The sequence below is a fragment of the Tamandua tetradactyla genome, chromosome 8, assembly GCF_023851605.1.
Source record: "Tamandua tetradactyla isolate mTamTet1 chromosome 8, mTamTet1.pri, whole genome shotgun sequence".
Taxonomy (NCBI): Eukaryota; Metazoa; Chordata; class Mammalia; order Pilosa; family Myrmecophagidae; genus Tamandua; species Tamandua tetradactyla.
In genome coordinates this window covers 34,261,602-34,283,098 of record NC_135334.1, presented here as the reverse complement: position 1 = coordinate 34,283,098, position 21,497 = coordinate 34,261,602, and the positions used below count along the sequence as shown (strand labels likewise).

Below are 21,497 nucleotides of genomic sequence, written 5' to 3'. Positions count from 1 at the left end.
TTTTATAATCTCCTGTGAAAAAGGTGACATTAAAGTTAGTGTCTGACCATAAAAGAACCAGTTTTACTATGAATAAATAATTTGTGAATAACCTGAATTCAACAGAAAATTAATATCTGTATTTTTCAATTCTGAAATATATAAACAAAGGCAAGCAACTTCAGGTTGTCAACAGGCTGGTGAGTGACAATATCCAACATGATTATCATTTTGGTACAGCACCGAGCAGATAAACCGCAAACTTAAATTATTCCTGTCTGTGGTAGTTAGATTCAGTTGTCAACTTGGCCAGGTGAAGGTACCTAGTTCTGTTGCTGTGAACATAGAGCCAATGTTACGGGAACCTCATCTGTTGCTGATTACATCTGCAGTCGGCTAGGAAGCGTGCCTGCTGTAATAAATGATGTTTGATTTAATTGGCTGGTGCTTAAATGAGAGAGCTCAACGTAGCACAGCCCAAGCAGCTCAGCATGCCTCATCTCAACACTCGCAGCTCAGCCCAGGTCTTTGGAGATGCAGAAAGGAATCATCCCGGGGAAAGTTGTTGGAACCCAGAGGCCTGGAGAGAAGGCCAGCAGAGATCACCCTGAGCCTTCCCACATAAGAAAGAAACTCGTTGAAAGTTAGCTGTCTTTCCTCTGAAGAACTAATGAAAAAAATCCCCTTTTATCCATCTCTGGTGTGTTGCATTCCGGCAGCTAGCAAACTAGAACACTGTTCTTAAGCTGTTATATCCCAGGTCCTACTCAGCTACTTCAGAAATGCTGCATTGGCTATGAGGAGGCCTGGCAGGAAACAGGTTAACTCAGCATTGCTCATGGCAAACAACTTAAAGGACATTTCTTACTAATAGTGGCTCAGAAGTACCATGTGTTATACATAGACTATAATTTGTTATATGTCCCTGTCTTTTGCACAGATTGTCTAGTTAAAGTAAACAGGACATAAGTATGCCTCTTTTAAAACAAAGCTACATTTCAATAACAAAGTAAGCAGTGATTCTATTTGTTTTTCCACAAAAAAAAAAATTTAGAGACATTATTTAATGAATGCCCAGGGAGCAGTGAGTTAAATAGCATTGGCACAGGCTTTCTCCTATCCAAAGCCATGTTTTGGTGTTCCTGTGTGGGGGACAGATGATTAGAACTAATTGTTATCTTTGTTTCCTGTTTGAGGTACAGATAATTAGAACAAATTGTTATTTTCCTTCCCTTCCCTTTTCCGATCCCATCAGTAAGTCCAAACAATTCTACCTTCTAAGTATTTTTCATCTCTGTTCACATCTCTCTATCACCGTTGTCATTGTCCTAGTTCAGATCACATCAACGTGCCAGAATTTATTTTAACAGTCTCCTAAATGATTTTTCACTTGACAAATTTGTTTTTTCATTTGGAGGATGATAACAATAACAACAACAACAAAAATGCTAATAACGATTTCCACTCATTGAATTCATATTACATACCAGAAACCAGGCTAAGCACCTTATGAGTGTTGGGTCATTTAATCCTGAGAACAACCCTGCAAGTCAGTATATTTATTCTCCCATTTTACAAGGAGGACACTGAACCCTAGAGAGGCAACTGACCACTTGGGTGGTGGTAGAGCCCAGAGATGAACTTTGTCTCTGAAACCTGTGCTCCCAATCACTTGTTACGCAATCCCTGTCCAGTTTTCCCTTAAATAGAAAGGCTCCTTCACTGTAGTAAGATATCAGCCAGTACGGTGTATGCAAGTGTCCAGCAAATTCCTTTTAATGGATGGATTCAGGAACACGTGTGTATGGGGTAGGAAATTGAAGTATTAAAGTCCTTCACTTATCCCACATCAGATGAAATGAGATTTTCTAGGTAAACCAATTTTCTAGCTAACTAAAATCAAACCTTTTATGGGTAAAGTTTGTTTGTTCGTTTTAACTTTTCATAACAACCTTCTAAAACATATCCCGTTCTTTACTCCTCAGTTGTATGAAAATTCTAATTTAATTTTATTCAAACAGCAAGAACTATTCTTATGAACAAGTGTAGTATATGCTACTTATTTATTCTTTTGGGGCTGCAGTTTTAATTACTGAGAAAGCCCAAATCTTTGTCTCCAAAATAGATTGCCCTCTCAGATCCATATATATCCACATCACCTCTTGGTTCTTCAAACTCAAGATGTCCCAAACAGCTCCTGTACCCTCAGTCTCCCAATTTTTCTTCTTCTCCAGAATTTCATATCTTAGTGAATGACTCCACTATCTCCCCAGTTGCCAGCCAGAAACCTGGGAATAATGTTTGACCCCTCCTTTTTCTTCACCAAAGCCCCAATCAATAAACTAACAACGGTTCTATTGATTCTACTTTGTAGATAATTCTCAAATCCATTGCACTTATGTCTCTGTCCATTGCTCTGTCTTGTCATTCGCATCTTTGCCTGAATTATTTTAATAACATTTTCAGTGTTGTCCTACCTATAATTTCACCATAATCCAATTTATTCTCCATAATACATTCCCAGCGTTCTTTTAAAAATAGAAATATGATCATGTCTCAACTCAGCATGAAAACTTTCCTCATAGCTCATGGGATAAGGTTTAAACTTTTTTTTAACATTGCTTACAAAGCCTTCTATAATGTGACCCTTACTTGCTTTACCAGCTTCACCTCTTGCCATTCAGTTTTTACCTGCCCTTCTCACAGAGTACTCACTAAGTCATTTTGTACGTTTCACCCCTATGACATTGTGCTTTCTCTCACTTCTGTGAGTTTGCATGTGCTATTCTGGAGACCCCCTGACCCCTAAGTCTTGGGTGGCTGTCTCTCATACTCACCCTCCCAGCACCCATCTTCCATGTGTAATACTGTGGTTAAGTACTCATTTATTTCTCTGCATCATTTTCTCTCCTCTCCCCCTTCAAGATGGTTAGGCTTTGAGGGTGGGACATGCCCCTCTTGCTCAATGTGCATCCTAATGTCTAGAGCGTGGTAGGCCCTCACATATTTTAATACCCATTTCTATTTTAGATTTATAGAAAACATGCAGAGATAGTACAGTGTCCCCCTATACTGGCACCCAGTTTCCCCTATTGTTATCATGTTACATGAATATGAAGTATTTGTCACAACTAATGAACCAATATTGGTATATTATTATTAACTAAACTCCATACTTTTCTCAGAATTCCTTAATTTTTGCCTAATGTCTTATTTCTGTTCCGGGATCCCATTCAATATTTGGTGGTCATGTCTCCTTAGGCACCTCTTGATATGATGGTTTCTCAGACTTTCTTTGTTTTTTTTTTTTTTTTCTTTCTTGTTTTCCTTGACCTTGACAATCCTGAGGACTTCTGGTCAGGTATTTTGTAGAATGTCCCTCAATTTGGGTTTGTCTGACGTTTTCCTCATAATTAGACTAGGGCTGTGGGTTGATTGGGAGAGCCATTTTCATCATCTCACTTCAGCGTTATAGACCATCACCATGACTTATCACTCGTGATGTCCACCTTGATCATTTTGCTGAGGTAGAGTGTCAGGTTTCCCTGCAGTAAAACGATTCTCCCGCCCCCTTCCCAAACTGCATTCTCTAGAGAGAAGTCACAGTACACAGCCCACACTTAAGGGGTGGGGAGTTATGCTTCACCTCCTTGAAGACAGAGTAGCTACATCAATTATTTGGAATTCTTCTGCATGGGAGATTTAAATATTTAACCCCATTTGTGTATTTACTTATTCAATCATTTATTTATATCAGTATGGGCTCGTGGATATTTATTTTATACTTTGGGTTATAATCTAATACTATGTTGTTTATTTTATTGCTAAAATTGTTCCATCATTAGCCATTGGGAGCTTTTTTTAGTTTGCTCCTGTGTCCCTTTGACCTATTGTGTCATTTGTTTTTTTTGAGCAGTTCCTTACTTTCTGACGCTACAAAATGCTGTAGGACCCATCCTATATAATCCTTGCCCCATCAAATCAGTCATTTCTCCAGGTAACTCTGGTTCCTTCTGTTGGAGAATGGTATAAAAAAGCAAGAGCTGGGTGCTAAATGCGCACTAACACTCTCAAATTAAAATTTGGATTCATTTTTTTAAAGCCACAAAAGGGGAAAGAATAATATTCCTTCCTGCCATCCCAAAATGAATAAATGTTGAAGTTGCTTTCTTTATTTTGCTTCAGGTATATTTAAGAATAAAATGAGGAAGGCCATTTAACCTTTCTTTGAAGCAACCACAATCTTAAATTTGGTGTGTGGACATTTATTTCAAGCATTTATGAGACATGGAACATTTATATGTGAAATAAGTGACTGGCTTTTATTTGAGCCAAGTCACTTATTTCATACTCCTGAGCTGTTCCCGTTGGTAGTTGTGTCTCCTCCCTGCACTGCTGTTGTAGCTGGTGTTACACTTGTCTTTTCTGTTGTGAGGTAACTAACATCTCTCCCCTGTTACTTCCAGCTCCTCTCTCTTCACTAGTCCATTTCATCCCATCTCATCCCAACTTGCTTTTTGTAGGCCCCCCTGGTGTCCTCATTGGAAGGAAGAAGACCGATAATCAGTAGTGTACGCTTTGTGAAAGCAAATTGTAAACAAAAGGTGCTATACAAATCTGAAGTCTTGCAACTCTGTTCACAGTGCCCCCCAAAACATGAGGTTGAGGCATATTGAGCATTTGCTTGGAATGCTTGATTGTCACAGCTATTGTTGAGCTTAAAGATGTTATTAGTTGCTTCTAGTTGTTTTTAAGCCTATACATGTTCTGGAAGCTTGAGGCTATAGATTTCAGACCACCATATATCTGGAAATCAGAATAATTTTTGTTTTCATTTTTATTATTCTTGCAGATACTATTCATCAGGATATAGGAACAATACCAAAAATAGAGAAAAATAATCTCTATATTAAAAAAAAATAGAGCATTCATTGGAGGGAATGCTCATGAAGCTAATAATTTCTCCAGCAAGCAACTTAAAATGAAAGGTTATTTATATAATTATAAAGTAAAAAACTATAGCTGTAATCTCTCTCCATAGAATTGCATTGCTGTGTGGTAATTCAGTTGATAATATTCTGAGTAGATAGAATGTTGTCCCCTTAGTAAGCAGAAATGTTTGGTTTGGGATTTCCAGCTCCCTTATTAGTAAATATATCTGATTTCTTCCCACAGCTTACACTTACTTGGAGAAAAACAAATTTGGAAGCAATTACTTGAGGATCATTCTGTATAGCATCTGGCTAGTCAAAGCAGGCACAATGAAGCACTTCCTGAGGTAAGTATGTCTGGTTCTCTAGATGTGCCCTTTAAAATGGAGACCCTTCCTTGTCAATTAGGATACTATTTCTGTTCACAGTTTGTGACCCTGCGACCAGGTATCATAGGATCGCATAACATCCCATTGCATTTGATAAGCATAATTTGACCATGAGAGTTCTCTGCTAACTATATGTGTGTTGATGCTGAGAGAGAGCACTCGTAGATGACAAGAGAGCATGGACAGCATGGGGACAAAAGCATGAGGCAGGGAGTACTTGGTGCAATCTTGATGCCATGTGGCTCTCAAGAATCATATACTGCTGTCCTTAAGGCTGAGGGTTAGGGAATTAGCAGTCAAGCAATCAGTTGCTCCAATTTGTGTAGAATCATAATCCTGAATTTTAAATATCCCTTGATTTCGATTTTGGTTGGTTGGCTAAGCCATACAAGCATCTTAAAAATTTTTCCTTTTTGTTCAAAGTGTATGTCCTAAGCTTCTGCTCTTCCTGCCTCATTGATGTATCTGAAATCTGCTTCCATTGTTCGTTCCTTAGAGATTGTACTGCACAGAGAACAGGATATATCAGTGTATTTTGGGTGATTCTCCTTTGTTCTGAAGGCCATTTGACTGGATCTATAGTTATAATTATTTTCAAGAGTATTGATTGCCATTCGTGGTTCTATTAATGGAATTCTCAGAGAAATTTTATATACTATTAAAATATAAAATAAAGTTAGTGTGGTCCTGAAATGTTAGAAAATAAAGCAGACTTACCAGAAGACTGGGTTCCTCAAGATGATGGCCTGCCTCAGTTATATCCCCTTGCACATTGCTCTGCCTTCTTTTCTCCAAGCAAATAATTAATGGGCTTGAATCTTTTAGGAATCTGTTTCTTTCAATGGCTGTAATTTTAGGATTTTCTTTTTCCCTTGGTTTTAGTTCCATCCTTGTTTCTGGAACACCTAGGTCAGTTTGTGTGGGTTTCACTATGTTTTCAGGCCATTACTTGTGTTTACTGTCTTCTTCAGAATAGAATGTTCTTCAGCCTGTTTATCACATCTGTGTAAAAAGATTGTATTTGAAAAATTTCTTGCATGTTTGCCAGCAAAGCATTTGACCTGATGTATTTTTGGTTGCTATGGTAATTAACCCATCTGTTTACACATTCATGAAAAACTGTTATGTATGAACCTCTTCCAAATGTAAAAGTGAAAAAATCATGCTAACAGAAAGCTGACGTGTTAGATGGAGCCCAAAAGCTGAGAGCTCCCTTTATAAAAGGAGGAATGTGGTGGTGGGGTATGTGTCAAGCCTATCGCTGCCTTATTCCTCCTTAAATATTCTATTTGTTTTAGAAAAACTTAAGCAGCCTCAAGACCAGCCATTTTAGGAGAAAGTAGCATTTGTTTTTGTTGTTTACTTGAATAGATGTGGCACTGTTTTTTTGGTAGAGATTGTAATATTTTAAAATTAATTCATATATGGTGATTTAGAATTGTTACAGTGAGAATCTACTACTTTAATTCCGCATAGATGCACACCGAGGACAATGGAACTCGCACATCGTTCTCACTTATGTGTTCTGGTATAAATTTTTTACTTTGGCATATATATTTTAGAACTATTACTTGCTATGAGTATTTATGTGAGACTGAGGCTAGGGGAATAGATTGTACATCAAGAAATAAACTTGGGAATTTTCGTTGATAATTGATTTTGAAATAATGAAAGGAAACTCAGTCATTGCCCCTTCTTAGTTTATCATTGCTTCTAGCTTTAATTTTACTTTTAGTATTTTTTAAAATTTTTATAATATATGTGTGTATACATTATATATTAATGTTCTTGGGATTTGGAAGGATAAGAAGGGCAAGAAGAAATGAACCCTGCTTTATCAAGAGAATTTAGATTACTCTTTATACCCTGTAGACCACTCCCACAGATGATGGACAGTTTAGCCAATCTTTTAAATTGAACTCAAGAGAAGGTTATGTAAACATAGCCTAAATAAATCAAGTGGTAATTCCTGAGCTCAGCAAATACATTATGAAGAATGAGGCATTGACTTTCACTGAGAACAATCCCAGCATTATTCAGAAGCCCACAGAGAAATTAAACCATCAACTTCTGAAATGCTCTAGAATGAAATTCTCCAGAAAAAAATTAAGTTAATCTTAAATGAACCAAGTTGTGGGGGGAAAAAATGGGTTTTTAATAGACATTTAAGGTACTGATACCCATACTTTGCTCTCTCCAGCTCACTCTTTGAATAGTTGCACCATTAATATATCTGATCATAAAAAAGCCTAAAAGGAGTGGAGAGAATACTTTACATTTGTTTAAAAAAATCACATGAGGTATTAGCAATAAATGCCACAGGATTTGTATACCCAGCTAAATAATATATTTTATATTGATAGTAGATATGGGATATTAGATAAGTACCCCATAGTCCCTCAATCTGACTTTAGCTATGGTCTGCTTTAAAAGAACAAAAGGGTTAAAATTGTTAGGCAAATGTGTCTATGTGATCAGAAAAGGATGGCTCACTTTTTTAGTCCCAAACAGAAACTGAGGTTTTGAAGCAGTTGAGGGATTTTTTTTTTTCACTACTATATTTAGGTGAATAAAAGCATTCAATGACAAAGAACATGTTGAGTGCAAAGTGTTTTATGCTATTTTTGTTTTCTTTTCATAACAATCACAATAATGTAGGAATTAAAGTCTCGATTTTACAGAGGGGGGCAAGGACGATTAGTGAAGTTAAGTAACTTCCCCAAGGGCATATGTATAAGTGAATGCAGGCCTGTCTGACTTCAGAACTGTTTCTCAGAATTTCTGCATTATATATGCCCTCGTGTGTGCGTGCTGCAAGGTGTGTGGGTGAGACAAAAATTAATTCAATACGGTCTCTGCAGTAAAGTAGCATAAAAAGGAATGTGATCAGTGGATATATTATAGGGATTTTGTGAAAGGAATATTCAGGGAAGGCTCCATTAAGTTGATGTCAAGGGAAAGGAAAGAGTAGGATTTTAATATTTTCAAATAAATAATAAAAGCAAAACAAGGCTGAGAAATATAACTAGGTATCAGAAACAGCAGGTGGTCCAAGTTTGTTGACTGTTGACCCATTTCCAGTGAATACTTTGCAAAGACAAAATTGGAGAAAGTTTTTGGCTACCTTGTAAGCCCACCATAAATAATCAAGAAGCGTGGTTACATTTTCACTCAGATTTAAAGTGGACCTCAAAGAGAAGAGACAGTCAGAAGATTTTTTTTCCCTTTCAACACGTCTGTTCTTCTCTTTGAGCCAGAAATCTAGTCCTTTTCCTTCACCTTATTAATGAAAAACCCCCAAAAACCGAGACCCAGAGAGGTGAAATAACTTGTGCAAGCCACACAGCTCATGGTGGCAAATTCAAACTAGACTCAAAGTCAGACGTCCACATACCTCCCTGTTTAGTACACGGTTCTTCCGTTCAGTACCAGTAAATTTCCACTCCTTTTGAAGGGCGGAAGTTACAAGGACATGGAGTTGTCCCAGAATCTGATTAGCACTGTTTGAGGTATTAATTAAGCTCATGAGATCTAGATATGAAGTCCTGAAAAAGAGATTTTTTTGCCTGTGCATCCTAATACCTCCCTCTCTGTAGAGTTGTAGATGGGCACTTTTAGTCATGCACACACAGACACATGCACACACATATGTGTATACATATATATGCATACAACCAAACACACATATATCTATACGCATATATTTTAAATTATTTTGTTTCCTACATTCAAACACACAAACAAAATCTTTTTCTACGCTTTTGCTGAAATAGGGTCACCTAAATACTTTTCTAGGCAATTTCCCACAGGTGACTCACTAGCGCCTGCCCATTGCCATCAAGCTGGAGTCAGGGATCCATTTAGAGCTCTGCCACCTACATTGCAGGTCTCATGTCCCTTTCCCGTGCTCTCAGCTGTTCAGGGCTGCTCTCTGGCCACTTCACTGTTCCATAAGCCCCAGCAACAGGATGTGAGCTAGGTTTATGAAAGCCATGGCAACTCAGTAAATGTTGGTTTGAATTTTATTCATTTATCTAATTTATTTTTCACTTTTTTTCTGAAGTGAGTAAGGCATGCTGATATTCCAGGTTGCTCTTGCCCCCCAGTAGGATAAACAAGAGTTGGCATTACTGTCTAATCTTGGATAAGGGTGTTTTCTGTCCTCTGCCTCTGTTACACCGTGGGCGTTTTTCTTATATGGAATTATCACACTGGTGTGTTTTTTGTTACTGTTTAGGTTTGCTTTATAAAAAATGTTTATAAAAAATATGGTAATGTATATATATAACACAAAGTTTACATTTTAAGAATTTTTGTGGGTGCAATTCAGTGGTATTAATTACATACATAAGGTTGTGCTGTTCTTACCACTAATCATTACCAATTTTTTTTTGTCACCCACACAGAGACTTTTAACCCATTAAGCAAAACCTCCCCATTTATCCTCCCCTAGTACTTGGCAACCTCTAATCTATTTTCTGATTTTATGAATTTTTTTTTCAGGTAAAATCTGTGTAGTTCTTTAAAGCTTTTTTTTTATTATTGTAAAAAGTGTCTTATATACAAAGCAAAGAAAGAAGAAAGCAATAATTTTCAAAGCACACTTCAGCAAGTCGTTACAGAACAGATCCCAGAGTTTGCCATGGACTACCATTCCATCATCTCAGATCTTTCCTTCTAGCTGCTCCAAAACACTGGAGGCTAGAAGGAATAGTAATATAGTGATTCAGCAGTCGTACTTGTCTGTGAAATCCCATTTTCTCTGTTATACCACCTCCTCCTCCTTTAATCCTTCTCCCAATGTATAGGGATCTTTGGGCAATGCCTGTTATGCTTTTTTTCATGTTGAGAAGGGGTGTCCACACTAAAGGATAGGGGGATGTAATTAATTGAGAATTCTGGAGAGGCTAGTCCCTCTGAGTTTTAGGACTTATCTAACCTAGGAACCCTCTGGGAATTATATGTTCCAGGAAAGCAAACCTAGTACATGAAACTTTTATAGAGTCTCAGTTCAAGCTCTAGGTATTCTCAAGAGTCAGCAGGAGCAATATTGATTGGGGTTTAGCAAACCATGGTAATTAGCACTATTTAACTGAAATGTGCATTAGAGTAGCCTTCAGAACAGCCTCCCAACTCCATTTGATCACTGTTAGCCACTGATGCCTTATTTTATTACACTTCTTTTCCCCCTTTTGGTGAGGAAGGTATTGTCGAACCCCCAGTGCCAGGGCCAGACCCATCCCCGAGAGTCATGCCCACATTGTCAGGGAGATTTTCACCCCTGAACGGCTTGGACCACATAGGGGGCAGAGAAATGATTTTCCTTGCAGAGTTGGGCCCAGAGAGAGAGAGGCCACATCTGAGCAGCAAAGAGACTTCTTAAAAGCAGCATTTAGGCCTCACTACGGGTTGTATTAGCTTCCTCCCCACAGAAATAAGTTTCAAAAGGGTAAGCTTCAAAATCTAGGGCTTGCCCTATTTATGGGGAGTCCCAGTGGTTGAGAGGGTAACTGGAGTTTCCAGGATGGGAGAGTTTAATAGTTCCACATATATGTGGGGTTTCTTTTTTACCCTCCTTTGGACCCTCAAGGGACTTTACCAACACTTTCCAATTGTCAACCCACCATAGTCTGCGATGTATCCTGGTATTATATTAAGCTATACGGTATTACAAGGCCTTGTTCCCATTCTGGACTCCAGGAATCTGGGCTGTTTAAAATAGCCAAGAGAGATTGATTTAGATTATGTTATAGAAAATTTAGGTTCTAGACACAACAAACCTCTCTGCCCTTGGTCTCATACAGTATCTGGAGGTCTAGAGTACATATACCATCGTCCTCTACCCTGCACAGTGAATAAGTGTTCCTATTTCTCCACATCCTCTCCAATATTTGTAGTTTTCTATTTGTTTAATAGCAGCCATTCTTATACGTGTGAGGCGATGTCTCATTGTCATCTTAATTTTCATTTCCCTTATAGCTAATGAAGGTGACCATTCTCTTCATGTGCTTTTTTTAGCCATCTGTATTTGCTCTTCAGACAAGTGTCTACTCATATCCTCTGCTCATTTTGTAATTGGGTTGTTTGTTTTTGTTCTTTTGTACACAGGATATCAAGCCTTTATCTGATATATGGTTTCCAAATATTTTGCCTCGTCACCTTTTTAACAAAATTCTTTGAGGCACAGAAGCTCTTGACCTTAAGGAGTCTTCATTTATATGTTTTCTTCTTTCACTGCTTGGGCTTTAATTGTTAAGTTTAAGAAACTACCTCCTCTTACTAGATCTTGAAGATGTTTCCCCACATTTTCTCCTCTTAGTTTTATAGTACTGGTTCTTACATTTAAGACTTTAATCCATTCTGAATTAATTTTTGTATAGGGTGTAAGGTAGGGGTCCCCTTTCTTTCTTTTGGCTATTCATATCCAATTCTCTCATGCCCATTTATTGAAAAGACAGTTGTGTCCCAGTTAAGGAATTTGGGGGCCTTATCAAAGATCAGTTGTCTGTGGATTTGGTGATCTGTGTCCTTACTCTCAATTCTATTCCATTGGTCCATACTTTTATCTTTGTATGCCATGCTGTTTTGACCTTTGTGACTTTATAGTAAGGTTTAAAGTCAGGAAGTGAAAGCCCTCCCACTTTGCTCTTTTCTTTTAGGATATCTTTAGTTCTTGGGGTCTCTTTCCCTTCCAAATAAATTTGATATCCAACTTTTCCAGGTCTTCAAAGTAGGTTGTTAGGATTTTGATTGGTATTGCATTGAATCTCTAGATCTTGGATAGAATTGACGTCTTTTTTTTTTTTTTAACTTATGATCATTCTGTTCTACATACATAATCAGTAATTCACAATATCATCACATATTACATATTCATATCATGATCATTTCTTAGAACATTTGCATCAATTCAGAAAAAGAAATAAAAAGACAACAGAAAAAAATTCATACATACCATACCTCTTACCCCTCCCTTTCATTGATCACCAGCATTTCAATCTAAATTTATAGAATTGACATCTTAATAATAGTCAATCTTCCTATCCATGAGCATGGAATATCCTTCCATCTATTTAGATCAATTTTATTTCTTGTAGCAATTTTTTAATAATTTTCTGTATATAAGTCCTTGAGATCCCTGGTTAAGCTTATTCCTAGATACCTGATTCTTTTGGTTGCTATTTTGAATGAAATTTTTTCCTTAATTGTCTCCTCAGGTAGGTCATTAGTTGTATATAGAAAAATTACTGATTTTTGTACCTTAATCTCATATCCTGCCACTTTACTGATTTTTTTGTTAGCTCAGGTAGCTTTGTCACAGATTTCTCAGGGTTTTCTAAGTATAGGATCATGTCATCTGCAAGTAATGAAAATTTTACTTCTTTTCCTACTTGGAAGCCTTTTATTTCTTTTTCCTGTCTAATTGCTCCAGCTAGGACTTCTAGTACAATGTTTAATAATAGAGGTGATAATGGGCATCTTTGTCTCTTTCTCAGTCTCAGGGGGAATGCTTTCAGTCTCTCACCATTAAGTATGATGCTAGCTATGGATTTTTCATATATGCCCTTTATGATATTGAGAAAATTTCCTTTGATTCCTTCCTTTTGAAGTGTTTTTGTCAGGAAAGGATGTTGGATTCTGTTTAATGCTTTTTTAGCATCAATCAATATGATCATGTGATTTTTCCCTTTTGATTTGTTAATGTGCTGTATTACGTGGATTGATTTTCTTGTGTTGAACCACCTTGCATTCCTGGTATAAACCCTACTTGTTCATGATGTATAATTCTCTTACTGTGTCACTAGATTCAATTTGAAAATATTTTGTCAAGATTTCTGCATCTATGTTCATTAGAGAATTGGTCTGTAGTTTTCCTTTCTTGTAGCATCTTTACCCAGTTTTGGTATCAGAGTGATGTTAGCTTCATAGAATGGGTTAAGTAGAATTCCTTTTTCCTCAGTTTTTCAGAAGAGTGTGAGCAGAATTGGTGTTAGTTCTTTTGGAATGTTTGATAAAATTCCCATATAGACTTTTTTGATGCAATTTAATTAAGATATATTCACATACTATATAATCATTCAAAGTGTGCACAGTGGTCCTCAATATCATCATATAGTTGTGTATCATCACCACTATCAATTTTTTCACTAATTAAAAAAATTTTTTAAATACCAAAAAACACCAAACAAATGCAAACATTCGTAACTTTTGATCATTCCGTTCTACATATATAATCACTAATTCACAATATCATCACATAGTTGTAGATTCATCATTGTGTTCATTTCTTGGAACATTTGCATCTATTCAGAAAAGGAAATAAAAAAGCAACAGAAAAAAGTTCATACAACCATGCCACCACCTCTCCCCCTCACTGATCACCAGCATTTCACTCTAAATTTATTTTAACATTTGTTCCCCCTATTATTCATCTTTATTCCATATGTTTTACTCGTCTGTTGATAAGGTAGAGAAAAGGAGCATCAGACACAAGGTTTTCACAATCACATAGTCACATTGTGAAAGCTATATCATCATACAATCATCTTCAAGAAACATGGCTACTGAAACACAGCCCCACATTTTCAGGCAGTTCCCTCCAGCCTCTCCAGTACATCTTGACTAACAAGGTGACATCTATTTAATGCGTAGGAATAACCGCCAGAATAACCTCTTGACTCTGTTTGGAATCTCTCAGCCATTGACACTCTACTTTGTCTCATTTCACTCCTCTCCCTTTTGGTCATGAAGGTTTTCTCAATCCCCTGATGCTGAGTCTCAGCTCATTCCAGGATTTCTGTCCCACATTGCCAGGAAGGTCCACACCCCTGGGAGTCATGTCCCACGTAGACAGGGGGAGGGTGGTGAGTTTGCTTGTTGTGTTGGCTAGAGAGAGAGGTCACATCTGAGCAACAGAAGAGGTTCTCCTGGGAGTGACTCTTAGGCCTAATTTTAAGTAGGCTTGACTTATCCTTTACCACAATCAATTTTTGAACATTTTCATTACTCTAGGAAAATGCATAAGAATAAAAATAAAAAGTAAAAAGAACACCCAAAATATCCCACACCCTTTATCTGCCCCCCTACTATTTATTTAAAATTTTTTTACTTTATTTTTTCACTCATCTGTCCATTCACTAGATAAAGGGAGTGTCATCCACAAGGTTTTCACAATCACATGGTCACACTGTAAAACCTATATGATTATACAATAGTCTTTAAGATTCAAGGCTACTAGAATACAGTTCAACAGTTTCAGGTGTTTCCTTCTAGGTATTCTAATACACTAAAACCTAAAAAGGGATATCTATATAATGTATAAGAATAACTTCCAGAATGACTTCTTGATTCTGTTTGAAATCTCTCAGCCACTGAAACTTTACCTTGTTTCATTTGTTGGCCCTTTTGGTCAAGAAGGCTTTCTCAATCCCAGGATGCCAGGTCCAGTCTCATTCCTGGGAGTCATGTCCCACATTGCCAGGGAGAGTTACACCCCTGGGAGTCATGTCCCATGTGGTGGTGGAGGAGGGCAGTGAGTTTACCTACTGAATTGGCACAGAGAGAATGGCCACATCTGAGTAACAAAGGAGGTTCTCTGGAGGTGACTCTTAGGCATAATTATAAGTAGGCTTATCTTCTCATTTGCAGGAATAAGTTTCATAAGGGCAAGCCCCCAAATCAAGGGCTTGGGCTATTAAATTGGTAGTCTTCAGTGCTTGCGAGAATATCAGGAATTCCCCAGGTGGGGAAGTTTAATATTTCCACATTTTTACCCAGTCCATCAGAGGAATTTTACAAATACTTTTTCATTCTCTGCCTAAGTTACTCTGGAATGTATCGGGGCATCACAGTAACCTGTACAAACCAACAAGATCTCTCTCCCTATTCAAGGTTCCGTGTAATTATGGTGTTCGAATAAACTGACCATACGAGTTAAATTAGATAGTTTGCTACAGAAAATATAAATTTTGCAGCAAATAAACATCTCTTCCTTTAGTCTCACACAGAAGTTAGAGTTTTAAAATACAGTCAGTATCATTCTTTATTCTGATTTACCTTATTCCTGACCAGTCCTGCTTTAGTCATATCTCTAATTGAAGTCTGATATCTTTTTTAGCTTTTTATACACTTGCTATATGGGGTAATGCTGACTTTCCTAGCTGCAGAACTCTAGCTCTGAGTCTTCTGTGTCACACAGTTGCCCAAAGTTCTAGGGAATGACCAGGCTATATACAAAGAGCTCAGTATCTCAGAATTTAGAAATAGCCATTACAACTCCAGAATAAATGTGTTAAGAGCTTTCAATCTAGGATCCTTTACCATAAGCCTTTTCCTAATAACCTATGGTCTCAGATTCAGTTTTCAGAGTTTCCACATTGTAATTGGTCCATATTAGTGAGGCCCTATATTTCTCTTTTCTTCTCTGGCTTATTTCACTCAGCATACTGTCTTCAAGGTCCATTTACCTAGTTTTGTGCCTTATAATGTCTCTGTGAGTTTGCTTATTCTAGAAATTTTCTATAAGTGGAATCATACAACATTTTCCCTTTTGTGTCTGGCTTATTTCATTTAGTATAAGGTTCATCTATGTCATAGCATGTATCAGAATTTCATCCCTTTTTACGGCTGAATAATTTTCCATTATATGTATATATCACATTTTGTTTATCCCCTCATCTGTTGATGGACTCACACTATTTTTGAACTTTTTGCTTTTATTTTTGTTTTCCTTACTAAAACATGTACTCCCTGTGGCTAGGATGTTGTGTGGTTTGCAGTTAAATTAAGTTCTTGACTCTGTTCGCATTTTTTCTCTGCCACTTTTTTTCTTCTGTACTACATGGCAAGTATTCTCATTTTAGATTTGTTCTGTTCCTTGAAGGAATAAGTAAACTACCTTATTAGTTTCCCAGCTACAAACAAATACCTTAACAGCAGGAATTTATTGGCTTACAGTTTCAGAGGCTAGAAAGCTTTCTTCCTCCCTAGGTCAGGACTGTTTGGATAGTCCACAGTCTTTGGGTTCCTTGGCTTTTCCGTCATAGGACAGTGCACATGGCAGTGTCTTCTCCTTCTCTCCAGGGTTCCATTGACTTCCAGCTTCTGGCTGCTCCCCATGGCTTCCCTTCTGTGTCAATTTGCTCTGCTTCTAAGGACTTCAGCTGTATTGGATTAAGGCCCACACCGTTTTCAGTTTGGCACAGCTTAACTAATAACATTTTCAGAGGTCTTGTTTAAGATGGGTTCACACCCACAAAACCAGGGATTGGGACCTGTGCATGCCTTGTGTGAGGGACATGATTCAGTCCCCCACAAAAACATTTTCATTTTAAACTGTTTTTTTGATTTATTTCAGATCTCTTTCCTTCAAATACTCTAAGTCCTTAACTCAACAGAAATTAATTTATTCATAATATTGACTATCCTCTAGACTAAAAAAAATTACATCATATACAAATATTTCTTAAATAGTAACAAGCCCATTCCTCATTCCCTACAGAAGATTTGAAGTCTGGAATGTACAATAGAGCATTATGATATCCCTTGATGACTTTCTTTTATTTGTGTTTATTTAATTTTTGTTCTTTAAAATATATATATTTTTATATACGAGTTTTATTTGAGATAACATTTAAATGCTTTTCTGAAGAAGTATAATGTGTCTCTGCTTCCTCCTTAGTAATAAGCCAAAAAAAATTATACAAATAGCAAAAAACCAGATTTTTAAAACTAAATCTTGTAAAATGTTTATATTTAAGCATTAAATTTTCAATTCAATAGTGATGTCCATTATAATTAAGACAAACTTGTGTCTTCTTTTCCTTTAAAGGAAAGTGAAAAAACATTAATTTATTTCTGATTTTAATTATTTTACAATCAGCTCTTGCTCTCTAAGCCCTCAGATAAAATTTCCCTATAATGTAAAAACAGTGTCCATTGCTACAGCAACAGCAATATAGAATTTGGAATAAAATAGATCCATGATAGGGTGGTGTGACAGTGTCTCATTGGCAGAATTCTTACCTGCCAGATTCAATTCCTGGAGCCTGCCCATGCAACAAAGAAAAAAAGAAAAATAGATCTATGATAGATTTATCCCTGAAGACCCCTAATTTTAACTTTTCAGAAGGTGGTGTGACCATTGGACCCCTGAGCATGGGGTCTTGGGGCCTTTCCCCTTCTCTGTTGGGGGGAAGATACATTTATTTTTCTTGAGGCCCACAGATGGTTTTTTTGTGTGATGTCACATTTCCAGTTCACATATCAAGTTCTCTGCAGCCTCTCTCCCTATCAGAAGAACTCATTATGAAGAGGGTCCCATTTGCCAGGCTTAACACCTATTGACAAGTTAATTTCCAGCTGATTGCCAGTGCCCCCCCAGTTGGGAACTTCAGTGGAGCAACTAAAATTAAAAATGTCACTTCAAAAAAGTATATGAAATTCTGGAGACATTGAACAGTTTGCTATTCTTTATGGCTATTTAGTTGAAAAGTATATTATTTGGGAATTTGTGATTTGAACCAAGTACTATAATTATTTCTGTTACATCTCCTTCCTCACCAATAGTATGCTTCTTATTTATTACAGGATTTCTTCAAGCAAGAATTAACTTTCATTAGCACAGTCATTGAAACCATTCAAAATAAGCTACTTTTCTCTTATTGTTCCAAAGGAAGATGTCAGAGTCACAAATTTAAGATGATGGAGTAGTGTTGCATGACAGGTACCCGTGCCCCCTCTCCCTGCAGCTCAGGCTACCTGGTTTAGGTGTATCTCCTGCTTCAGGTGCCCCACCCCTGCTGATTGGATTCCTCTAACAAAGTGCCACAAAGAAGGAACTCGCTTTTATTTGGTAGTGGAGATGTGATCCATTGTGAATAATTCACATTGGGTGGCTATTCTGGTTCAAGTTGGAGAATGAATGTTAAATTATAAAAGTGATTGTAATTGCTTTGGGGAAGAGCACTGCTGTGAACTCCATTCACACAGCCATAAACTTTGTTCTGCAGCATACTAATAAATGCAGTAACAAGAAATATTGGAAATAGAACATTTGTAGTAGCTCTTACTGTTGAATCCAATTCTCCCTATGCTTAAGCAAGTCATTCATCTTAGGAAGCTGCAGCAACTCCTTTTGGAACACTGTCAAAAAGCTGTGATTAAAAAGCTGAAACAAATACAAAGAACCTGCTGCTTGTGCATGTAATTACTGAGGATGGGAGATGGTAATCAGCTTTTTCTTCCCGCAGTCTTGAGAATTTAATTTTTGTTCCTATAAAACGTAACAGATCTTTTCTGTAGTGAGCCGAGACTCTTCCATCAGAAGAAATGAAGCCTAGTGTTATGAAGAAAAAATCAAAATATTCCCCCAGTTAAACAAGATTTATTGATTTGTTAATTTAAGCCAGGAGGAAAAAAGGAGAAGAGCTATGAATCTACTATACACACAGGGTTCAGATGGTAGAGAGGGTCTGGCTGAGATTCTTATCTAAGAGTAAGAACAAAAGGAAGGGATTGGTACTCATGCAAAAGAAAGCAAGTGGGATCTGTCTCACAGGTAAATTTGAGATGCCCCTCTCTGGGCATGCAGTCAGAAAAATAAGGAGGTAAGACAAAGGAAATTAAAAGAGAAAAAGGTACCATTGTATTCAAGAATTTAAATATGAGTAAGAAACAGGCAAACCTTGTCTTTGTCTTCTGCTTTCTCTCTTTCTTTTCAAATCAACCATTGACTAGCTTAAGAGCATTTGAAAGTCTATTTCTTAATTTCTTCCTTTTCAGAGTAAACATGTCAAACCAATTTAACATTGTTTCAAAATCTTTAATCATTTTTATTGTTCTGCTTTAGGCCACCAGCAATTTTTCTATAAACCTTATAATCTAGGAATTTAAATAGGTAAAATAATTTATGAAATAAGCCCCTGAAAGCATCTGATGGTGGCGATAGCCACCCTGAGAGTCTCATATGGAAGTTTTGCCCATCTGGTCCTTTCATGACTTGGTCCTTTCATGAGGAAGCCTGGGCATTGTTTCTGTCATCAAAATAAGGTTTCCAAAGTGAGGAGTAGCTAGTGTCTCCATCTCTTACCATGACTTCCCTGGAACAGGTTTATGAACTAAATGCAGATTAAATTCTATCTGTCAAAGCATTGTTTGATCTGATGATCAGACTTGAGAAAATATGGTATCTAACATAACATGTTGCCTTTTAGTGAAATATTGGTGGACAATGTTGACCCACTAGAAGAGCAAGGGAAAAAAATAAAGTACATCCCAGATAATAAATAGCGTCATCAAGACTGTTAGCCTAGAAATCACAAAAGAGTAAGCAGTGTATAAATGTCACTTCGTAATTGAAATGAGTATTTCTCTTTCATGATTTGTGATATGGTTGTGTGATTTTATGAGAGAGATGGGACACACCTCACAGGTGATGAGCCCTGGGAAATGATGCCTTGTCCCTAACCCCTCACAGTATAAAATATCCTCAGGGGAGGAAAAACAAAAGAGATACACGCAAACAGAGCTTGATGTCTTTTCTCTCCTTTCAAATATGGCCATTCAAAGCAGTTCCACAGATATGTTCTTCTCATAAGCAAGAAGGCCAGTTACTGGGAGAAATTATAGAAGAGCTGCAAGTCACTTTATCTGGCACTTCCGACACCTAGGTTGACACCTCCAGGTCTCAGGCTATGGCTTTGTTTAGATGTGTTGAAGAGACTGTGTGGGAAAAACTTCCTGTAGCTTAATAAGCGATAGTATGGCCTGATGACTTGTACCCTAAATGAGGTGAATATAAGGATATTCCATAAACAATGATCAGAATCCTTTTCCCTAGGAAGAGTTAGAATCACAAGAACCAGAGTATCTTGTGGCTTCCCTTATATTGAAGTCCTGCTGCACAGATTTGGGAGAGGCCTCATTTGATGTGCTGGTCCACGTGTGGACAAGTATCATGGAAGCTTATAATCATTGACTTAATAATAGCAATAATGCCTACCAGTAATTAATATCATTGCTATATAGCTGTTGAGCAGTTAGCAAAGATATTGCTCAGTTTTTTTTTCCGGCATAGCTATTCATTAGTTGGAAAAATGGAAAATGTTTTCTTAAGAAAGCAATTTGAAGTTTTATAAAATTTCTCACTTGTGTAATGTTCCACTAAATTTATTTTTAGGGGTGGGAGAAAGCTGCTAACCTAAATCCTGACAGATCTTGGAATATATTTGCATATAAGAAAAGTTGAATGTTCTTTCAACAGAAAGACTTCAGACTAACTAATTAATTTTACATAGAAATTTTATATGCACCTTTGAAGTGGCTTTTGGTGATAATTTTCTACATTTTTTCCTTAATATAAAATAATACATATTCATAATTGAAAAATGAAAATATACTTAATCAAAAAAGAAAAGAAAAATTACTTAGCGATACCACTGTTAACATTTTGGTGTGTATCCTGATAGCCTTTTTTTTTTCCTGTTTATACATCACCATTAAAGTTTTTACTTTATTTTTTAAAGGAAAGATATATAATTCTATATATATTCCTTTGCAGCTTTTTATTACTTGATATCATAAAATATCATGGACATTTTCTTACATTATTTAATAGTCTAGGACATAATTTTATTGCCTGCAGCATATTCCATTTGTTATTTAGTGTAGTGGCTTGGTTGCTTGCTCTGTTTTCTCCTATTCCCTTTGCATTTATAGGAACTACACCCCATGCCTTCACACAGGTCAGATTGTTAAGATGTTTTATTTTTAACTCAAAGCTGTTGAGGCTATTTGAACCAGAACAATCTGAGTAAAGGAATACAAGGTGAAGTGTTGGCTCCTTTTCAAAGATGAATCATATCACTGAGGCTGTTTGTTAGCTACTCATCTAAATGACTCTAGATCACCTTATTTTAGAGCTGGAGGAAATTTAGCGAATGCTTAAATAACATTGTTTTCTAGACGTCTTTTAGAAAGGGAGTAATATAAATTACTTTTAGGGAATATATAAATAATTCCGCCTCCTAGAAACACATAATATGAACAGAAAATGGTTGAAAACAGCTAGAATATAAGTTCCTGGATGATAGATAGATCGTCTTTCCCTCAGTAGTTTGGCTCTTGTTAAGACTGAACGGTGCCATGAAGTAGGAGGTACTCACATATTTTTACATTAAAAATCAGCAAAAACACAAAT

At 36.8% G+C, this 21,497-nt stretch overlaps 1 protein-coding gene across 2 annotated transcripts in view; it reads left to right on the top strand.

The window, feature by feature from the left end:
* Positions 1-21,497, top strand: part of ELMOD1 (ELMO domain containing 1) — a 102,105-nt gene that overhangs the window by 32,434 nt on the left and 48,174 nt on the right. For both annotated transcript variants that reach the window (XM_077113076.1, XM_077113075.1), the window contains exon 2: positions 5,155-5,257. In XM_077113076.1, the coding sequence (XP_076969191.1) occupies positions 5,241-5,257 (17 nt within the window). In that variant the 5' untranslated portion in view covers positions 5,155-5,240. The remainder of the gene's footprint in view (positions 1-5,154; positions 5,258-21,497) is intronic.